A 19,326-nucleotide genomic window follows, 5' to 3' on the forward strand; every position below is an offset into this window, starting at 1 on the left:
AGATAAAGATGACAAATGCACTATGAAATACGATATGAATGGTTAAAGATCAAAGCAGTACCAACACAATCCTTGTGCAAAGATAATATTACAGAAGACGATGAAATAACAATGCATTCAATTTAAAATGTTCACTGATATGGTTGTTGTTTAGGCTTTGATCCTACCAAAGGTTATATTTTGTGCTCTCAATACAACTATACAATTTCTTTAGGCAATATTATCCATATTTTCAGTTCTATTATTAATTACAAAACACTAAGGCCATATTCCTAAATAGAGAGTCAGTGTGGAGCTAAGAAAAGTTCAAATATACACCCATTTCAGTGGATCTGATAAAAAAGAAATACATTATCTTTACATTAGAAATCCACTTTGGGAGAAGGGTGGAATATAATCAAATCAAATCAATAAATAATACACAAAGGCTGCATCCACACTGCAGAAAAAATCCAGTTTGATATCGCTTTAACTGCCATGGCTCAATGCTATGGAATTCTGGGAATTGTAATTTGTTGTGCCACCAGAGCTCTCTGATAGGAGACTAAAAGTCTCACAAAATAGAATTCCATAGTATTGAGCCATGGCAGTTAATGCGGCATCAAAATGGATTATTTCTGCAGTGTGGATGCAGCCTAAATCAGGAAAATTTAAGGTAAGCAGCTATCATGAAATAAATATATTTTCAAGCATACTTTCAAAATACGAAATCTAGAAAAGCTGCTATTCCTTCAAGAAGAGCACCTCCCTTCCCTAGAAGGAAGATTCTATTTGCTACATTTTTTCCATGGCTTTGACTAATCATAATACAGGTTCACATTCAAAGGGAATTGCTAGGGTAGTGGTTCGCAAATGGTTGGGCTGGACCTCCAGGGGCCACTCGAAAGTTGCTCAAGGGTGGTGGCGGCGTGAGACTTGCTCTGATCCCCTTCTCTTCTTCCCAAACTTTTTATGTGTGAAATTAACACATGTGTTGAATTAAATATTGAATTAACCTAAGATGTTTTAATTTTAATGATGTTATTTCTTCATCAAATGTTAAAATATGGATATACGGTGCGCCCGCGCCATACGCGGCCTTGAGCATACGCGCTCAAGCCGCGGCGTGCGCGCAGGGCGGAGCGTCCCATTCAATTGAATGGGTGTGCGCGCCTGTTGCGCCCCACGCGCCGCCGCACCTGAGCCCCATTGTTTCCAATGGGGCTCGAGCATAGGCAGAATTCGCCTTACGCAGAGGGATCCGGAACGGATCCCCCGCGTAAGGCGAGGACGGACTGTACATAAATGTGGGGATGAAAATATGCACACTAAATAAACAAAAATATTTTTATTCATATACTTTGTCAAATTGGGAGGGAGGGGAACGTCTGCATGTACATGTAAAGGGGGTCCAAAGGGTAAAAGGTTTGAGTATCACTGGACTAGGGTCACAAAATATTTTCTCACTTGAAGAAAAGCTTTGTGGAAAAGTGTAGAACTGGAACTGTGACAGTTCAGACTTACCTCTGCATCTTCCAATTCAACATCTAAAAAGTCAAAATCTTTAAAAACCCCAAACTGTTGTTCACTGGTGTTATCTTCTACAACTACTTCTTCTTCCTGAATTACTTCTTCTGTTGCAGAAATAAGACTAGTCTGTTGATCCCCGACCTCTAAATCTTCATTAGAAGAAAATACAACCTGGAAAGGAATCAGCAATACAGAAGAGCATAGATTTAATTAAAGTATCAAAAACAATATTTACCAGTGCTGCATATTAAACATGGGAGTAAGTCGAGGCAACTTCCAATTACATTGTCAACAAGACATTGAATTGTCCCCCCCTCAAATATTAAAAATGTCTGGTTCCTAAACTTTCTAAGGTCACAAAACATAAAACAACACTAGCTGGTATGTAAGTATCTCACTACTTTCAGAGTTCTAGTTTGTCTGATGAATGAACATCATATTCCATTGAAAATCCCCAACTACTTACAGATGGATTTTTGGGGAGACCAGACTCTGGACCACACAATGACAATACATTCATTAGCTTCTCCCTAGTTCTTCGCTAAAAGAAAAGGAAATAATCTAATCACTTATCAGAGACAAAATGTTTTAGATAACAGTAGCATTTTGATTTTGTATTTAATTATCCTTACTACATTACATTACTTTTAGGTCATTCACCTGGGATAACTGTGGCCTCTTCCAGCTGACAGGTACCAATGCATTAGAATTTGAACCTGAGGAAGTTGAAGAAGTACTTCTTGTAACAGCAATGACTTTAGGTTTTCCATTTCTGCCAGCTGCACTGTGCTGATCACCATATTTGTTCCCGATAATTGGTGTCTAAAAATGAACAAATGTTTATAGTATATATAGTATAGTATAGCATAGTATAGTTATACAAGAAAGTTTATAGTTCAATTTTTTCAGCTCAGCATTGAATTTCTGAGGTCTCACTTTCAGAAACTGAAAGGTAGTTGGGATAACGCAGAGTGGATTTATTTACTACATGAACCAGATAATTACTGAGTGACTTGTGTAGTCATATATAAAAGGCCTGGAACACAAGTGATGCTGGTGACTGATTTTCTGGGGGGAAAAATCCTTTGCTTGATCTATATGAACTGTGCATTTAAAAGCTATTTCCTATCTAAAAGCTATGCAATTATTTCTGAATTCCCAAAGTAGACTGCATCTTTTATGATATTTTCCCATAACTATCATAATCAGATTTTGAAATTCCACCAAAACCATTCAGTACTTCTAAAGTAGATCTTTGGATTATGCCTGCTGTTTTCATTCCTATGATCAACCTGTGCAGAATGTTTAAAGAGCTAACTATAGACCATATTTACTGTGTATGAATAACAGAATTAAGACTTAACATCACTTATTTCTGGTTATTCAGGCATTAAGTGAAACAGTGGCTAAGCAAACTAGTCAAGTGTTTCAAATCAAAACATCATAATAGAGAAATCTAAGCATGGAAAATCTTATGCTTCAGTTAAGATGTCCTTACCTCTGATATATCAAAATGGAAATCTAAGGTCTTCCCAGGTAGTTCTTTGGAGACATTATTAAAAATTTTTGTGAACGAAATTTCGGGAGAACTTATATCACCACCATAAGACTTTGGAATATCATTAGGTACAACAAGACTTGCTGATCGAGATACCACCAGTTTCAAAATATTAAGTGCTTCCTTCCAATATGGACTCTAACAGCAATAGAAAAAATGGTATAGATATTACTGTTAATGAAAAAATAGTAAAGAAACTTAAACTCAAAAATTATTTCCACCTCAAATTGGAATTAGATCTGTATTATTGGCAATTAATAGATTTTTTAAAAAACATGACATCTATATTCACGAAACAGGTCAATGCAAAAATATGATTCTGAAATGCTTAGCATATGGAGACTTGCTATCCAGTGCAGGAAATTATGAATATCAATTTAACATCATTTGATTCAAATAGCTTTCCTAGAGTCACTTTAAATCATTCAGTTTAATTGAACTGCAAGTTGCTAACATGATGTATGAAATAAATGTTTGTTGCTAGAATGGCTGTTTCAATTGGCTCAGCGTGATTTTGAAAGGAGTATACTAATTCCACATGGGGTCAGACTCCAATTTCTTTAGTAGTGATCAAGTTGAGAGGAAAACACAACAGGAAGAGTCTCAGTTAAGAGCATTCTCCTTGATTTTGCAGTGATGAACTTCAAAACAAATGTGTACATCCAACTGAGAGGTCAGTAAAAGGAAGGGGGGAAAATCCAGAAGTCTTACAGTGAAGGAAAGAGAAAATAAAAGAAGGAACAGAAACACAGCAGGGCTTGCTTTTCAGTTGTTGACAAACTGTAGAATTTTACTTGATTGCAAAGACTTCAACTCTGGCTAAAAAAAAGTGATTAATTAAACAGACCCTTTTATCACAGCATTATTCATTACAACAGTGTAATTTTAAAATGCCCTGTCACACAGTGTAAATATTGGGATGAACGTGTTATCTCCATAATAGCTTGAGATATGCATAAACTTTTTTTCTGTTCTCACATATCCTTTAAGTGAACTGTGATTAAACTAGAAACTATGAATACCTGGTTTGGAACAAGCAGGATCTTAAATGAACTTCAAGCCATGATTTATGATCCATTTTATTTCTCCCCTTCGGAGGCATAAATCCAGAAATGAATAATTTAATCTTAAACTATTATATCAAAATATTACCAGTACTCAATTATGGTTTTAAAATGGACATAAACTGAGCATATATATATATATATATTCCTCCTTACTAAGAAAGAAAGAAAGAAAGAAAGAAAGAAAGAAAGAAAAGGATGGCATACTGGTAAGTCTTACTCTATTAAATAATCGCTGATTGTAATATCTTTAATATGATTGCCATCTTTTATGTAAATAAGATTGATTAAAAATATAAGCCAATAAAGCAAAAGAGTTCCAAATGAGAGGTCAGAGGTTCAATGAACAGATGGCAGTCTATGTGAACCCTGGTTATAGTGAACATCTACTTTGCTTAACGTCTCTCAACTATAGTTCAATAAGCTAAGTGCATAGTTATCAAGCGCAAAAATGAACTAAGATGGGCACTAACGTTTCCCCTAGTTAATTAGGATTAAAATTCTTTTTGTACTGTAGTTCAAAGGTAAATAATAGCATCAGTACTTGGTAATCTGAAATAATTGTATGCCTCAGGCATTCTGAAAACAAAACAAAAACAACAACAACCCAGCTACAAAAAGCCTAAATCTCTTCCAGGAATTATACTTTCAATGAATTATCTTGAAAACCTTGCTTCCTAAATGTAAAACAGTGAATGGATTACCAGAACTACAAATTGTATTTGAATGCTTTGTTATAAAGCAATATACTCAGTGTTTACTTACTGCAAGAACTACAAGTCTCTCTTATGACTGAATATGCTCAGAACAAGAAACATTTTATGCGGAATTTTTATGCTGAAATCCTTCTCCAGAACTCTGTTATAACATTCAGCTGACTCTTTGTTACAGCTAAACTGAACAGACCAAGTTCAATGATGGGCCAATGCACATTCAAGGTTCATCTTTACTGTCTCAAAAAAGAAAAGAAAATCTAAAGAACACATTCAATATTAATAGACATTCTGTAGAACCAAATATAATGAATAAAATACATGCATTAATAAAACTGGTTCATCCCATCATTTATTTATATTGTCACAGAATTCTATTTTGAACTTACCTAGACTAACTAGGTAAGTTCAAAATATCATTCTATGGAAATATATTCACTGTGTGAATATATACAAAAGATAGAATGTTCAGATTCAAGTTGTTTTAAATAATACCCACCTGAACATATTTACCAATGACCTTTATGATTTCTAGATTAAACTGCTTCACTGGTGCTGCAGACAGGTCAATATGACTCAAAAGACTGTAGATAATCTGAAGTAAAGATTGCTGCATGCTGGCAATTCCTTTCTCTAAAAGCTAAAATAAATGTATAAAACAGAATCAGTCTATTGTCTTCAAAACAAAACAGAATCAGTCTATTGTCTTCAAAACAACAGGTATTTATGTGAGCTAGGTTTGTTATGCGGTGTAGATGTTGGGAATATGTTTTCTTGTTTTTGTTTTTAAATTCTGATAGTGGAATTAGAAAGCTGATGAACAAAACTGTACTCTCTAGCCCACTATATTCAAAGTGCTTGCAATATGATACTTGGTGGAATTGCTGAATTTTACTCCTAGCAAGATCTTTGTGTTATGATTATCTACAAATCATGCCTTCTTCTAAAGTTGATAAAAGAGTCCCTAATTCATCCATTACTTTTGAAAGTGTAAGTTTAGAAGCATTACCGTTCTGTTAAATTTCTTGTGTTCTTTACATGGATGATAAAATGAAGTAGGGACTGGATCTAATGTAAATCATACTTGAAGGAGGCTCATTAAAATAAATTAGATTTATATTAGTCAAGACCAATGTAAGTCCCATTGATTTCCATAGATCTAATTTAAATGTGACTCTGTCTGGATCCAAACCAAGCTTTTCAAAGGAAGGGAAAGGAAAGATGATGAGGAAATGGTAATTCTATATTCTGTGCAGAGCACAGGCCCACAATTTTCCAAATCATGGACAGGGAAAGGAGGGGAGTAATTATTCCAATCAGCAGTGGGATTTGTGTGCTCTCCATATGTTGTTGAACTGCAAATCCCAGCATCTCTAGCCAGCAAATGTAATGGTGAAGAATACTGAGAGTTGAAATTCAACAATATTTGGAGAACTCCAAGAGTTTCATTCAAGACATGAACCATGATGAAGATGCAAAACAATCTCTTATACAATACATGAAGAAAATCCCCTACCCGAATTGTATTTATTAGCATTCAAATACAAGATGACAAAATGCTAAGTGGAAATAGTATACCATAACTGAAAGTAACTTGGAAATATATAAAGTCATAGATTATTTCATTACCTCTGCAAGGTATGTTACAAGATTAAAAGTTGTTTCTGAGAAGGAATCATGCAAATATCTACACACTACATTAATCCAGTTTGAGCAGTCTCTGGAATAACTATGTGTACTGTATAGACTCATCATATGGGCCAAATTAGCAAGAGTTGGGGACTTTTCTTCCGCACAAACCTATGAAACACAAGGAAAAAATTGTTACCTAAAAGACCTGTGTAAGTATAATTTTTGATTTAAAATTTCACTGTCACTCACTAAAAATAATACTCTGAGATTCAATTAAGATTGTTGTTGTTAAGTAATATGACTGGAAGACCACAGCATAAAGGTTTGTGTTCAATTAAGTTGATTAGCAGAATGAAGAAACATTAGCAGAAATATCAGCGTTAATTTGGATAGTCTCAACCACAATTAAATCTGTAACACACATATCATGTGGAACAACCAGCTGAATGAGTTTCAGATCAGATATGCTTTACAGATGGTTTTGCAGTGCTTGGCTTATCAACTATCCAGTTTCTATTTGTGATTTCTCCTCCACAAAGAAAAGGCAAAAGAATGTGAGAGATTGTGAAAATAGGGCATGAGTAGATAGTGACTTGGAACATATGAGTCTTACATCTAGACCAATGCTCCTCCAAATGGCAGTGTGGGAACCAGTACTGGCCTTGAGCGATCTTGCTGCTAGTTCCTGGGGAGTTTCCAGTTAATAAAGGAATAATTTTAGCTGATTGGCACAAATAGTTCAGTCCCTGGCACTCTGGGAGAAAAAAACACAACTGCTGGTTTCCCTTATCAGCTAGTTTAAGAAGCACTGATTTAGAGCTGTGCTACTCAAAGTGGTGGTTCATGGACCAATGTCTGAGCCAGCTGCTATAAGTCCCTGGAGAACTTCCAGAAGTAAAAGAAACAACTGTAGCCAAGATGCACAGTTACAGTATTGGTCCCTGACACACTGGGGAAACTACTGATTGTCTCTCACTTCAGATAGCTTAAGAAGCACTGGCTTAGAAGATGAAGCGAAGGGGGGGGGGTGTCCTTTTTTCTCCCCCATGTGAATGTCAGAATTTGGCCTACAGACTGTTTTCCTTCCCCCAATCATAGACAAAAAGTCTAGACAGCACTGCTTGTTTCTTATCTTTTTCTTCACTAAAATACCCTTTAATGCACAGCCTCTAAAAACCAACCTATCTTGAAAGATGCTATAGCAATATTATTTTTTCAAGTGTGCATTTGTTTTCCTCTGCCTTCAGCCTACAGGTAAAGTGTTAGTATTATAGAGGTTACTAATCTAAAAGAAATCATGAGTTGATTGCCATTACCAAACTGCACTTTTTCATTAAACTCTTATAGAGTGAATTACAATACTTTTTTATTATTTAGTATATTTTTCAGCTGGATAAACAAATGGGTCTTTGAGTGAATCAGGTGAGAAATACCCCTCTCCTGGAACTTGGTCAGAAAAGCACAATGAAGTATACAATAACACCCCAATATATGTACTACCAATCTACTTCTATAAACCAATATGTATAAAAATAAATATACATATATCTTGGTATATTCTTGACAAAAAAGTATATTCACAAGTCAACCAAGATAAATATACATTTATTATTATATTATATATACCAGTTTATAGAAGTAGAATTGTAGTTCAAAAAAGTATCCAAGTATCATTTAGTGTCCAAGAAGAGGCAGCCACCATTACAGACTGGAATTACTTGTGATATTGCGATTTTTAAAAAAGCATGTTCATCTTCAAAGCAAGCTTCTTGATATTTTTCTTTCCACCCCAAAACGATACTTCAAACGATGGAGAAATAAGAATTTAAAAAGAAGGAACCCAGATAAATACAGAGGAAAAAATAACAGAATCAGGAGAAGAGTAACTGAAAGTAAGATCAAACTGATTAAGAGGCAACTTTTCCAGTCACTGTGGTGTGGCAGGAGGAAAACCTGACAAGATGGGCTTAGAGTCACAGCAAACAACAACAGATTACAAGGCTGCCTCATTCTGGGTAGTGAAGGGGTAACTCATGGTTAGTAGACTGGTCCTCTGTGCCAACCATATAATTGCTTTTTAACAAGAGATCTGATTTTATAACTACAAATATAACCTTTCTATTAAATAAATATTTTGACTGAATGTGTTTGGGCCTTTCGAGTGAGGATCCACAATAATCTCCCAGCAAATTGGATAAACAATTCCACATTTATTAAAACAAGTTTTTAATTAAGTTTGTGCCTCTGCTTTCACTATGGAAGCTAGAAATCAATTTCTAAATCTTTTCAGGTTATTACATACCTTTGCTATTCTGTCTGCTGTTTCTTTGCAGAACTGAGTTGGATTATCAAAATGCTGAATTAGATGAGGCAATAAACACAAGATGTTGAGAGGAAATCCTGCATAAGAGGATATGAAGCAGAACACATCTTTACAGGGAATACATTTCTACAGTTTTCTGACCGCTTATACTACGACATGCTTCTTGTAAATGCTATTTGACATAAACACAGTAAGAATGACCTTAATTCTTTGAGAAATCTATCATACCAGAATATCTCAGATATCTCTTTGTTCTGCACCATTTTCCAAGAACTCTTCTCAAATAATACTTTACTGCTTTCTGTTAAAAGTCAGTTTTACATGGCTCCTAGATTATAAAATATTCAATTCATTATTTTCAGCATTTGATACAGCACGGCTACATATGTTACATTTGAAAAGTATACCTGTTAATTGAGAAGGATCCACCAGTGCATGCTTGGAGATTGTGATGAGTTTGCTCAGTAAATGAACTGTCATTTCCTGTGTAGAAACTGAGGTAAAACCCTTCAGGAACAGCTGCTGAAGGCCTGGAAAGTTATTCCATTTTAATTTACTCTGCATCTTTTCAATTTTCTCCCTGCTTTCAGACTTATCCAGAGGCAAATGAACCAGAAGTTTGTTGAGCAGCCTGAGAGCCAGGAGGTACTCGTATTCATAATCTGATTCTAGCAAAGATGCCGCAATCCAGAATATGGTAGCCATCAGGTTCATAGGATCAGTAGTGGGCTGCACATCATGCATTCCTCCCTCTTTCAGGGAGGAAAGGCTTCTAGTCCTTGCTAAACTGTTGGAATGATTAATCCTTCCATCCATTATATCCAGTGTATTGCTCCTCCGCCGATCAATCTTTCGATCACCTATTAAACTCAGTCTCAGAGAGTTGCTTCTCATGTTACTATAGTAGCCTAAAAAATTGCCACTACTAATGGAACTTGTGCTTAGATTTATCTGACCAGTGCTTTTCCTGTTAGCTGCATATTTGTTTCCCATTAATGGATCATAGTATGAAGCACTGAAATGAGAAGAGAATATGGCAAATCAAAGTTTAAAAAAACCCCATAAAGAACACTACAGGATTTATTTTCCTAACATCCTTTAACTTGAGATACTAGCATGCAGCATTTTACCAGTTTAATCAAGTATTGTAGACATCTTAATGTGTCTGCATATTTCTCTTCTGCAATAGGTCCGCACAATGTGAACATATGATCCCAGTATTTTAAATTCCAGCAGGACCTACTTGGAATCTAGGGACTGAGAAACAGGCTACTCAGGAATTGATGGCTTTCCATTTGGATGGCTACAGAGATTATATCTGCTTTCCTCACCACCAGGCACACTTTTTATTCCTTCTGCCATGGTTGCGGCCTATATCTGCATAGTTATACTGCCCAGTAAGATTTCACCCATAATCTTTAAAAATCATACAACCAGTGTTATAACATAATAAGCCTGTATTTTAAAAATCAAGGAAAAGCTTGGTGATTTAAAAAAAAAAAAATTCCAGGTCCTTCTAAAATTATCATAAAGGGAAATCGATGAACTTCTCAGGGAAGACAGTTCTAAAAGTGTGGGGTGATCATTGGAACAGCTTAGGGAAGAATCAATTTATGTTTTACAAATATCACATGATGCATTCTGAATATTTAAGATTATACATAGGAACACCGTGTCCCTCACCAGGAACCACATCCGACAGACGTCCTACATCGAGTGTATTTACCTGACCCTAAAAGCGAGGGACAGTCTAGGGATTCTGTTGGTGTATCGGCCACCCCGTGCGCTAACGGACTCCCTTAACGAGCTGACACAGCTGGTCGCTGAACTGATGCTGGAGACGCCCAGGCTACTTGTCCTGGGTGACTTCAACATCTCCCTCACGGCCAGCTATGTTCCACCCGGTGCGGCTCGCAAATTCATGGATACCATGGCGGCCATGGGCCTGTCCCAGCTGATATCGGGTCCTACGCATTGCGCGGGTAATACGCTTGATTTGGTCTTCTGTTCGGATGCGGATAATCCGTGGGCGGAAATAACTAATATTTCCCCCCTGCCATGGACGGATCATTTCCTGGTAGAGGCTACAATCAAGGTCTCTACCCAGATCCCCCCCGGGGGTGGTGGACCTATTAGGATGGTCCACCCTCGAAGGCTGATGGAACCCAAAAGGTTCCAGGAAGCTCTAGAGGGACACATGGTTGGTAGTGACGGCGACTCTGTTGATGCCCTGACTGGTATCTGGAATACCGGTCTTTCTAGGGCTATACACAGTATCGCTCCCAAGCGCCCTCTCAGACCCGCTTCCAAGTGCAAGCCCTGGTATACGGAAGATCTCCGGGCAAGGAAGCGGGAACTGCGACGGCTAGAGTACCGTTGGCGGAAACACCTTTGCTTAGACGACAAGGCTCTCCTAGACCAACTGTTAGAGGACTACGGAGAGGCGATACGAGCAGCAAAGAACTCGTTCTATGGTGCTCGTATTGTGTCCGCGGAGTCGCGTCCAGCAGAGTTGTTCAGGGTGGTCAGGGAGCTAACTCAGCTCCCTCCTGCCCTGAACCAGATCCTTGAACCTTCTAAGGTCTGCTGTGACCAATTTAATAACTTCTTCGCGGATAAAACCTCTCGGATAAGCGAAGGTCTTAACGCCGACATTATAGCAGAACCTAGGGTAGAGGCGTCCAGAGCCTCCGTGGACTCCATTAAACTGGATCGGTTTGAGTTGGTAACTACCGATGATGTGGACAAGATCCTCGGAAGTGTTCGGAAGACAACCTGCTCTCTCGATCCCTGCCCCTCGTGGCTAGCGGTCCAGGGGGGACCGGCAGTAACTTCACTGTTACGCCGGATCATTAATACATCTTTGAGGGAAGGGCAATTTCCATCTGATTTAAAATTGGCCATTGTTAAACCTTTATTTAAAAAGCCCTCCCTCGACCCCCTGGTACATAATAATTATCGGCCAGTCTCGCTGCTGCCATTTTTGGGGAAGGTGAGGGCGGTTGCAATCCAGCTTCAGTCGGTCTTGGATGAAACGGATTATCTGGACCCATTTCAAACTGGCTTTCGAGCGGGTGACGGGGTTGAGACGGCCATGGTCGCCTTGGTCGATGATCTCCGTCTGGGCATCGACAGGGGAAGCGTGTCCCTGCTGGTGCTCTTGGACATCTCAGCGGCTTTCGATACCATAGACCATGGTATCCTTCTGGGGCGCCTGGCAGAGGTGGGAATCGGGGGCACTGTGCTTCAGTGGTTCCGGTCCTACCTCTCTGGGAGGTCCCAGATGGTGCAGCTGGGAGACGTGTGCTCCGATGAGTGGGCCCTTAAAACCGGGGTCCCTCAAGGAGCCATTCTGTCTCCCATGCTATTTAACATTTACATGAAACCGCTGGGAGAGATCATCCGGAGACATGGGGCGCGGGGTTATCAGTATGCTGATGACACCCAAATAATCTTCTCTATGTCTCCGACTGATGCAGTGACTGAGAATGGCGTCTCTCCTCTCGTGGCCTGTCTGGAGTCAGTAATGGGCTGGATGAGGGAAAACCGACTCAAGCTGAATCCAGAGAAAACGGAGGTACTTGTGATAGGTTCCCCTGGTCCAGGAATGGCGGTGGTTCCACCTGTCCTGAACGGGGTCACGCTCCCTGTGAAGGACTCCGTGCGCAGTCTGGGGGTGCTTCTTGACTCGTCGCTTCACCTGACTGCTCAGGTGAATGCGACGGTCAAGAACACCTGCTATCAGCTTCGGCTTATTCGCCAGCTGCGCCCATACCTGACCCAGAGGGACCTTGAAACTGTGGTACATGCTCTGGTAACCTCGAGACTGGACTTCTGCAATGTACTCTACATGGGGCAACCCTTATACCAAACCTGGAAGCTACAAATGGTGCAGAATATGGCAGCCAGGCTGGTCACTGGTACTTCCAGGGCCAGCCATATAACACCGGTGTTTAAAGACCTCCATTGGCTGCCCATTCGCTTCCGGGCACAATATAAGGCGTTGGTGATCACCTATAAAGCCCTAAATGGCTTGGGCCCGGCATACCTGAAGGACCGCCTCTCCCCGTATATTCTGTCCCGCACCCTCAGAACATCTGGGCAGCAATTACTTAGGGTACCGGGGGCTAGGCTCACCTCCACCATGAGGAGGACTTTTTCCATCGCCGTCCCGGCCCTTTGGAACACGCTGCCCATAGAGCTCCGCTCGGCCACCTCCCTGGCCCAATTTAGAAAGGACTTGAAAACCTTTCTATTTCAGTCTGCATTCCCCGAGTAAAGTCCAATCAGACCTCCATTCCTCTTTAAGAGCAAGAGGATCGGCTAACGGGGCTTTTAGTTATTTTTATTTTTATTGTATGTAATTTTATACTAATGTATGTTGTTGTATGTATTGTTGTTTTTGCTGTGAACCGCCCTGATCTTTGGAAGGAGCGGTATAAAAATAAAATTTTTATTATTTATTATAATCCAATGAACACCACCCTGAGTAGAGACTATTGAATATGGCACATCAGAGGACTTACCATGAAGGTCCATTCTTGCCAAGGAGGAGCCATCCATGAAAGGGTTAACTCCTGTCACCATCCAGACTAGGCAAAATGTCATGTGGTTTTAAACTGAAACTTACTTTTGGTCCTCATCTCCTTCTGCCTCAGTTCCTTCACAAGCCAAGACAACAGGAAAGTAGGAAAAAAAAACTCTCCAACACCGAGCAAAGAATTAAGATCTTGCCACCTAGAGTGGGATTGGGTGGTTTCTTTTTCTTGGTAAGAATGGACCTTCACAGTAAATCCTTCAATGAACCATTCTCACCCAGCAGACAAGGCACAATTCATGAAGGGATCTACCCAAGCAGATATATGTATCCAGATGGGGAGGTGGCAAGGGAATGCTTCAATGGGGGGTGCCTTGTAGAATCCTCCTGGCAAAGGAGGCCCTGGCTAAAGCAAACTTATTATTATTATTATTATTATTATTATTAAACTTTATTTATATAGCACTGTAGATTATCTAGTTAGTTTGCAATGTTTTGTGAATGTGGAGGTAGTTTCTCATATGGCTGCTCAATCTTGGGATGCACTGGTTGAAAAGGCACCAGTCATGCCTGCTAATCCAGATGAGTATGTTATTATATTTTAAGGTTTTGGATAATCTAAAGTCAAATATGGGGGGAAATGCATGTTTTAATCCACTGGTTAGTATGGCACATGACATCTTCATTCCCAAGGAGGTGGACAGAAAGAAGACTAAAAGGACTTTTCTTACATGTAGTCTGTGTTATTGTTTTTGGAAAGGGTGCTTTGGATGAGGGCAAAAGGAAAGGAGTACTATGGGCTGTGAGATATGGGAGGTAGAGTTGATCTTGGGCAAGAAGATTGGACAAAAGGTCTAGCCATAGATAAACTCAAACTTAGTGAGATGGGATTATGGACAGGCTAGCCAGTTCTGAAATTTGTCTGGCTGAAGTGACTGCAAGAAAAAACTGGGTCTTGGTAGAAACAATCTTGAATAGTACACTTCTAAGTAGCTTGAAGGGAGGCTTGGGCAGGACTTTGAACACTTTGTGAAGGTCCCAGGGCAGAACAGCTCTACTTAGTGCTTACAGGAGGACTAAATAGAGTTGCTTCTCTGAGATGTCTCCTAATGTGCAGGTGGGATAAAACAGAGTATTTGTTAGGATGGATGCTAGTGCTGCTGTTTAGCAATGAAGTGTGTTTTGCTGGAGCCCCATGTATAGACCTGATTAGGAATTCCAGAATGTCCTTAATCTCTGTACAGTGGACCCTTGTTATACGCTGGGGTTTGGTTCCAAGATCCCCCGTGTATAACAAAATCAGTGTATGCTCAAGTCCCATTAAATATAATGGCATAGCAAAATGGTGTCCCTTATAAAAAATGGAAAATCAAGGTAAATTTATACTTTTTTGGAACATTTTCAAACCGTGTATACTTAAATCCGTGTATAAAAAATCCGTGTATAAGAAGGGCCGACTGTAGTTTAGGGGAAGATGGATTCTCTACAAAACTACCTAAAACCGTTGTTTCATTGCTTTAAAGGTTAATTTCCATCTGTGGAAGTAGCCTTCTTTAAAGTATGCGGTCTACTCAGCTGCCAGGCAGCTAAGTGAAGTGAGCCATCCTGGATCTGGGTGGAATACTGGACCTTGACTGAGAAGTACTGGATTGAAGAAGCACATACTCCTCAGTCATTCCTAATCTTCTTCTGATTTCTTGATTGCAGTCTCCATTCTGATTAATTTTTGATCCAATGTATGGGGAATCTTTATCTTAATTTCCTCATTAGCTAAACTGAATTTATGTAAATCCTTCATGGTCATTATTTTTGTTTTCTTTATGTTTAACATTAAGCCTGCTTTTGTGCTTTCTTCCTTGACTTTCTTTAGTGATTGTTCCAAGTCTGTAATGCTCTCAAGCTAGTAGTATAGTGTTGTATGCGTAACTTAAGATGATTGATGTTCTTATCTTCACTCTTCCTTCTTTCATGTCTACACCAACTCTACATATATTTTCTGCATACAAGTTGAACAGATACAGTGATAAAATACAGTGTTGCCTGGCCTCCTTGCCAATTGGGAACCATCCTGTTCCTCCATATTCTGTTCTTACAGTAGCCTCTTGAATTTAAGTTAGTTATGTACTTATGATTGCATGTTGTATGTAGTTCCCCCCCTTTTCTGAATATGCTATGAATTGATGTTTATTGAGAACTGTTTTTAATATACAAAATATTAATAAAGATGATTTTATTTTTTCAAAAACCTCAGGTAATTTTGTGAGGAAAGATGTATAGGCCTATGAAAATAGGCTTCTGCTAGTCCAACAGATAAGAGGAAGTATCCTGTGAAAAGGCTCTCTTGGACCATCTGGAGCATTTCCATCCAGAATTTTTTTTAGCAATTTATGAATTTGTTTAGAAATGTGAGTTTCAAAACAGGGCAGATTCCAGCCTTCCTTTTTGGACATGATAAATAAAAAAGAATAGACCTGGGTGAAGCACTTGTTGGGAGTACAAGTTCTGTGGCCCCTAAGTCTGACTTAGTGTTAGGACTTCTGTGTGACACTTTGATGTTGGAAATTCTAAGACGTACAGTTTGGTGAAATTCTAAGGTCTATCTTTTCTTTATTGCCTGGAGTACCCACTGATCTGATGCACAGGCCTCCTAGGCATTGAGGAAAGTCTTCCACCTATCTGATATGTATGATCAGTAAGCATAGGACTTGGGCTGTAAACAGAGTCAGCAAACTAAGAGGGGCTAAATCATCATTTTATGCAAATAATAAATAGAAATTATTATTATTATTATCATCATCATCATCATCATCTAAATTAAAATGGCTCTCTCTTGTTGGTTCCTCCTATTCCCCAATGTCTGACTATTCTTCCAACTCTAAATCAGATTTTTATTTATGTATTTGATTTATATCCCACCTTTATCCCAAAATGGGATTCATATGAGTTCCTCAGAGATACTCCATAAAGAGAAGCTACACCTGACTCCCGATAAGCATAGAAATGTTGAGTCCTTGCTACAAGTTAGGAGTTCTCATCAAATGAGTTCTCAGCTATTATATTTGTATTGGCTGAGCAGGCTGTTTGGCATGCTTACTATCTGCATTCCTCTGTGGAGGGAGAGTATATATTAACTGTCTGACAACTAGTAGAAAGAGGTGGGTTGATGCCTTTTAGTCCCTTTGCCTTCATAGAGGAAATCTGCTAAATCCACTATAGAGGAAAAGGCATAGACACTGAAGGATATATATTACCTTGTTCAAAATGTCGGTTGTCTGTATTGCGGGCTTCAAAATGGCCACTGCAAAAGGCCACAGGACATGGGCATGTTCTCTTGGGCTTGGGAGACACCTTGGAAGTATCTGAGGCTATGATTATAGTAGCAAGGATTTGTGGACTTGGATGGCCTTCACCTCTTTCTCCACAGCCCCTTCTGAGTATTCAAGCTCATTAGCCCCTTTGGATGCTAAAGTATCTTGCTTTACCTGTTGCCCAAAAAAGCAGTCTCTGCAAACTCAGCCATTTCACAGTCACAGGAATAGGAATGAGCTATTTCAATCTGGACTGCATCAACAACTTCATCAGCGTAGGCAGCTCCAGAGGAGGTAGCCATTTCCATAGAAAATGCTGTTGTGGCTCCCAGGGATGGCAGCCAAGAGCATTTAAATTTCCTGAGCTACTCTGAAGTACTTAGGACCATGACAGCTCTGGGAAGTGAAGCTTGCTTTATTATATCCATTTCAATTTTGCCCACCTCAAAGGGTGCATTAGAGAAAAGGGCAAAAAGGGAAGAGAGAGAGAAAGAAAAGAGAGGAAAGCAAGGAAGGAGAGTTATGTCAGGAAACAGAAAGCTATGGGCATGGTAAAGCAGAGGAGATTGACATATGACCTTTCTTGGGAATGACAAGATGAAGAACCGAAGCAGGAGGAGATGAGGACCAACAGACAGTTTCAGTTTAAATTCACATTCATCCTGCCTAGCCTGGGTGGAGACAGGAGTTAACCCATTCATACATTACTATTTCTCTTCTCGATGAGAGTGAATGTCATTATAGCTCAAGCTGTGCTGATTCCATCCAGCTTTGAATATTTCAGCATTTTTGGCCAGTGGAAGAAAAATAAGAATGTGGAAGAAAAGGCATACAAAGCAGAAAAAACCACTTCCCCAACCCACAGAAACTATGATCCAAAAAATATTCAATTCTGAATTTTCTAAATTATGGTGGTCAGATGACTAAGGAAACAGGGCTTCTGCACTTTTGTTGTGTAGAAGGAATTTGCATGACAAGCCATACCTGCTAAAATTCCCCTTCTTACACAAGTAGTAAAAGTGCAGGGCCCACCCTAATATTAAGTAGGTAATACTTTCATTTCTCTTCATAGCCTTGATAATTAGTAACCTTGAAATCATATCATCCCCTTCCTCATGTAGTAAAAAATAATTTTTTGTTTTTATGGCCCAGATGATACCATAAGCATTTGAAACACATGCTAAAGATGACTACATTAATTCTTACTGGGAAAGTGCGGTGAGAAGATCATAGTGCTTCATGGTGTCTGCCAGTGTATCAGCAGCTGACTCTAAAGTAAGAAGTAGTTCTATGACGAAACCCTATGGGGGAGGATTTGAAACACATACACAACAGGTAAAAAGATTTGAAGAGAAATCATTTTCCCCAAAGAGAATATGACGGCATAGCTTCAAACTTTCAAAACTACAGTTTGTTTTTAAAGTACAATAACAGCTGAAACAATTACTGCAATGTCTTGGAAGTGAATCAACTCGAAGTGCAGACTGTCCAGCTTCCACCCGTCAACTATTTACTTACAGTATCATGTTTTGTGCCTCTAGGAAACTTAGGAATCGTATTCAAAACTGGTTCACTTGTTTTCAAACACAAAGAAATATTATGTAGGAGAAGCATATACCTGCATTGCTAGTTCATTTTATTCTTCAGTTATTATTATATTAGCATTCAGTATTGGCTTTGTGTGATGAAATGTCAGGCATCTCCTTTTAAAAGTGTATGCAGAATCATATCCAAAATATGTCTGTGATAGCTGCCTTAACAACACTGTCAGCATGGCACAACCTAAATATTATTCTGCATAATCATGATTTACAATGTAAGTCTTACATTCTTTCACAAAAATATACTTGAACAAATGCAATCAATCAATGAATATTTGTGAAATACATTATATTACAATGTTAAGCTGTCTTAGAAGACCACCCCACTCCACCCCAAATGAAGTACCTGAGCTTCTTCTCCTGCATCTCCAACAGTTTCCACAAGCCTGGACAAGATGTCAGAAAGTGTAGATGCAGAAAGAGGTTGCTTCAGTGCTCGAAAGATCTGAAAGGATCTCCCAGCGTAATGTCGGGAGGAGCAAGAAAGCGCAGTTTGCAGTGCAACTTCACTCAGATGGTGTTCCAGCTGAAATCCAACTGCAAATAAAGTAACTATACATAAGAGCATGCAGTAAAGAATAGAATTGAGAAAGTTTTATGAACAGTATTTTAATTACTTGGGCCACTACATTTCTTTCAGCAGAAATTATTAGAAGTGGGAATTTAATTATTTTCCTTTTCTTTTCTTCTGTGGAAATCTAAAGAAATACCATCTGTTTACTATGTATTTGTTTGGGCACTAAATTAACTTTAGTTGCCCAACATTTTAGAGTATAATTATGCCAACAAAGGTTATACATAACTTCTATTGGACCATTAAAATATCATTTAAAACAGTGATTCCCAAAGCAGGCAGTAGTGATCCACTGGGAGCAGTGGAAAAATTGCGGGAGGGTGGTGAGAGGGAAGAAGGTGCTGCGGAGTGTGGTGAGGAAAAAGAGGATGACGGGGGACTTTTAGTCAAAGTGCTGGTGCACAGGAAAGACAAGGAGAACCAGTGGCCTTTAGGACCATGGTGGGGATGATGAGCATGTAGCAGTGGGGAAGAAGTGATGGCAAAATGAAGCCTGCTTAGGCTTTG

The 19,326-nt window shown here is 39.1% G+C and overlaps 1 protein-coding gene across 3 annotated transcripts in view; it reads right to left on the bottom strand.

The window, feature by feature from the left end:
- FRYL (FRY like transcription coactivator) overlaps window positions 1-19,326 on the bottom strand; it is a 183,589-nt gene that overhangs the window by 32,232 nt on the left and 132,031 nt on the right. For all 3 annotated transcript variants that reach the window (XM_089525215.1, XM_089525212.1, XM_089525213.1), the window contains 10 exons: window positions 18,592-18,782; window positions 17,851-17,945; window positions 9,207-9,814; window positions 8,779-8,876; window positions 6,474-6,644; window positions 5,344-5,484; window positions 3,008-3,205; window positions 2,170-2,331; window positions 1,976-2,050; window positions 1,504-1,680 (listed from right to left, as the gene is read on the bottom strand). In XM_089525215.1, the coding sequence (XP_089381341.1) occupies window positions 1,504-1,680; window positions 1,976-2,050; window positions 2,170-2,331; window positions 3,008-3,205; window positions 5,344-5,484; window positions 6,474-6,644; window positions 8,779-8,876; window positions 9,207-9,814; window positions 17,851-17,945; window positions 18,592-18,782 (1,916 nt within the window). The remainder of the gene's footprint in view (window positions 1-1,503; window positions 1,681-1,975; window positions 2,051-2,169; window positions 2,332-3,007; window positions 3,206-5,343; window positions 5,485-6,473; window positions 6,645-8,778; window positions 8,877-9,206; window positions 9,815-17,850; window positions 17,946-18,591; window positions 18,783-19,326) is intronic.

The sequence above is a fragment of the Sceloporus occidentalis genome, unplaced genomic scaffold (genome assembly GCF_023333645.1).
Source record: "Sceloporus occidentalis isolate IW3139 unplaced genomic scaffold, rSceOcc1.0.p SCAF_5, whole genome shotgun sequence".
NCBI classification, from domain to species: Eukaryota; Metazoa; Chordata; class Lepidosauria; order Squamata; family Phrynosomatidae; genus Sceloporus; species Sceloporus occidentalis.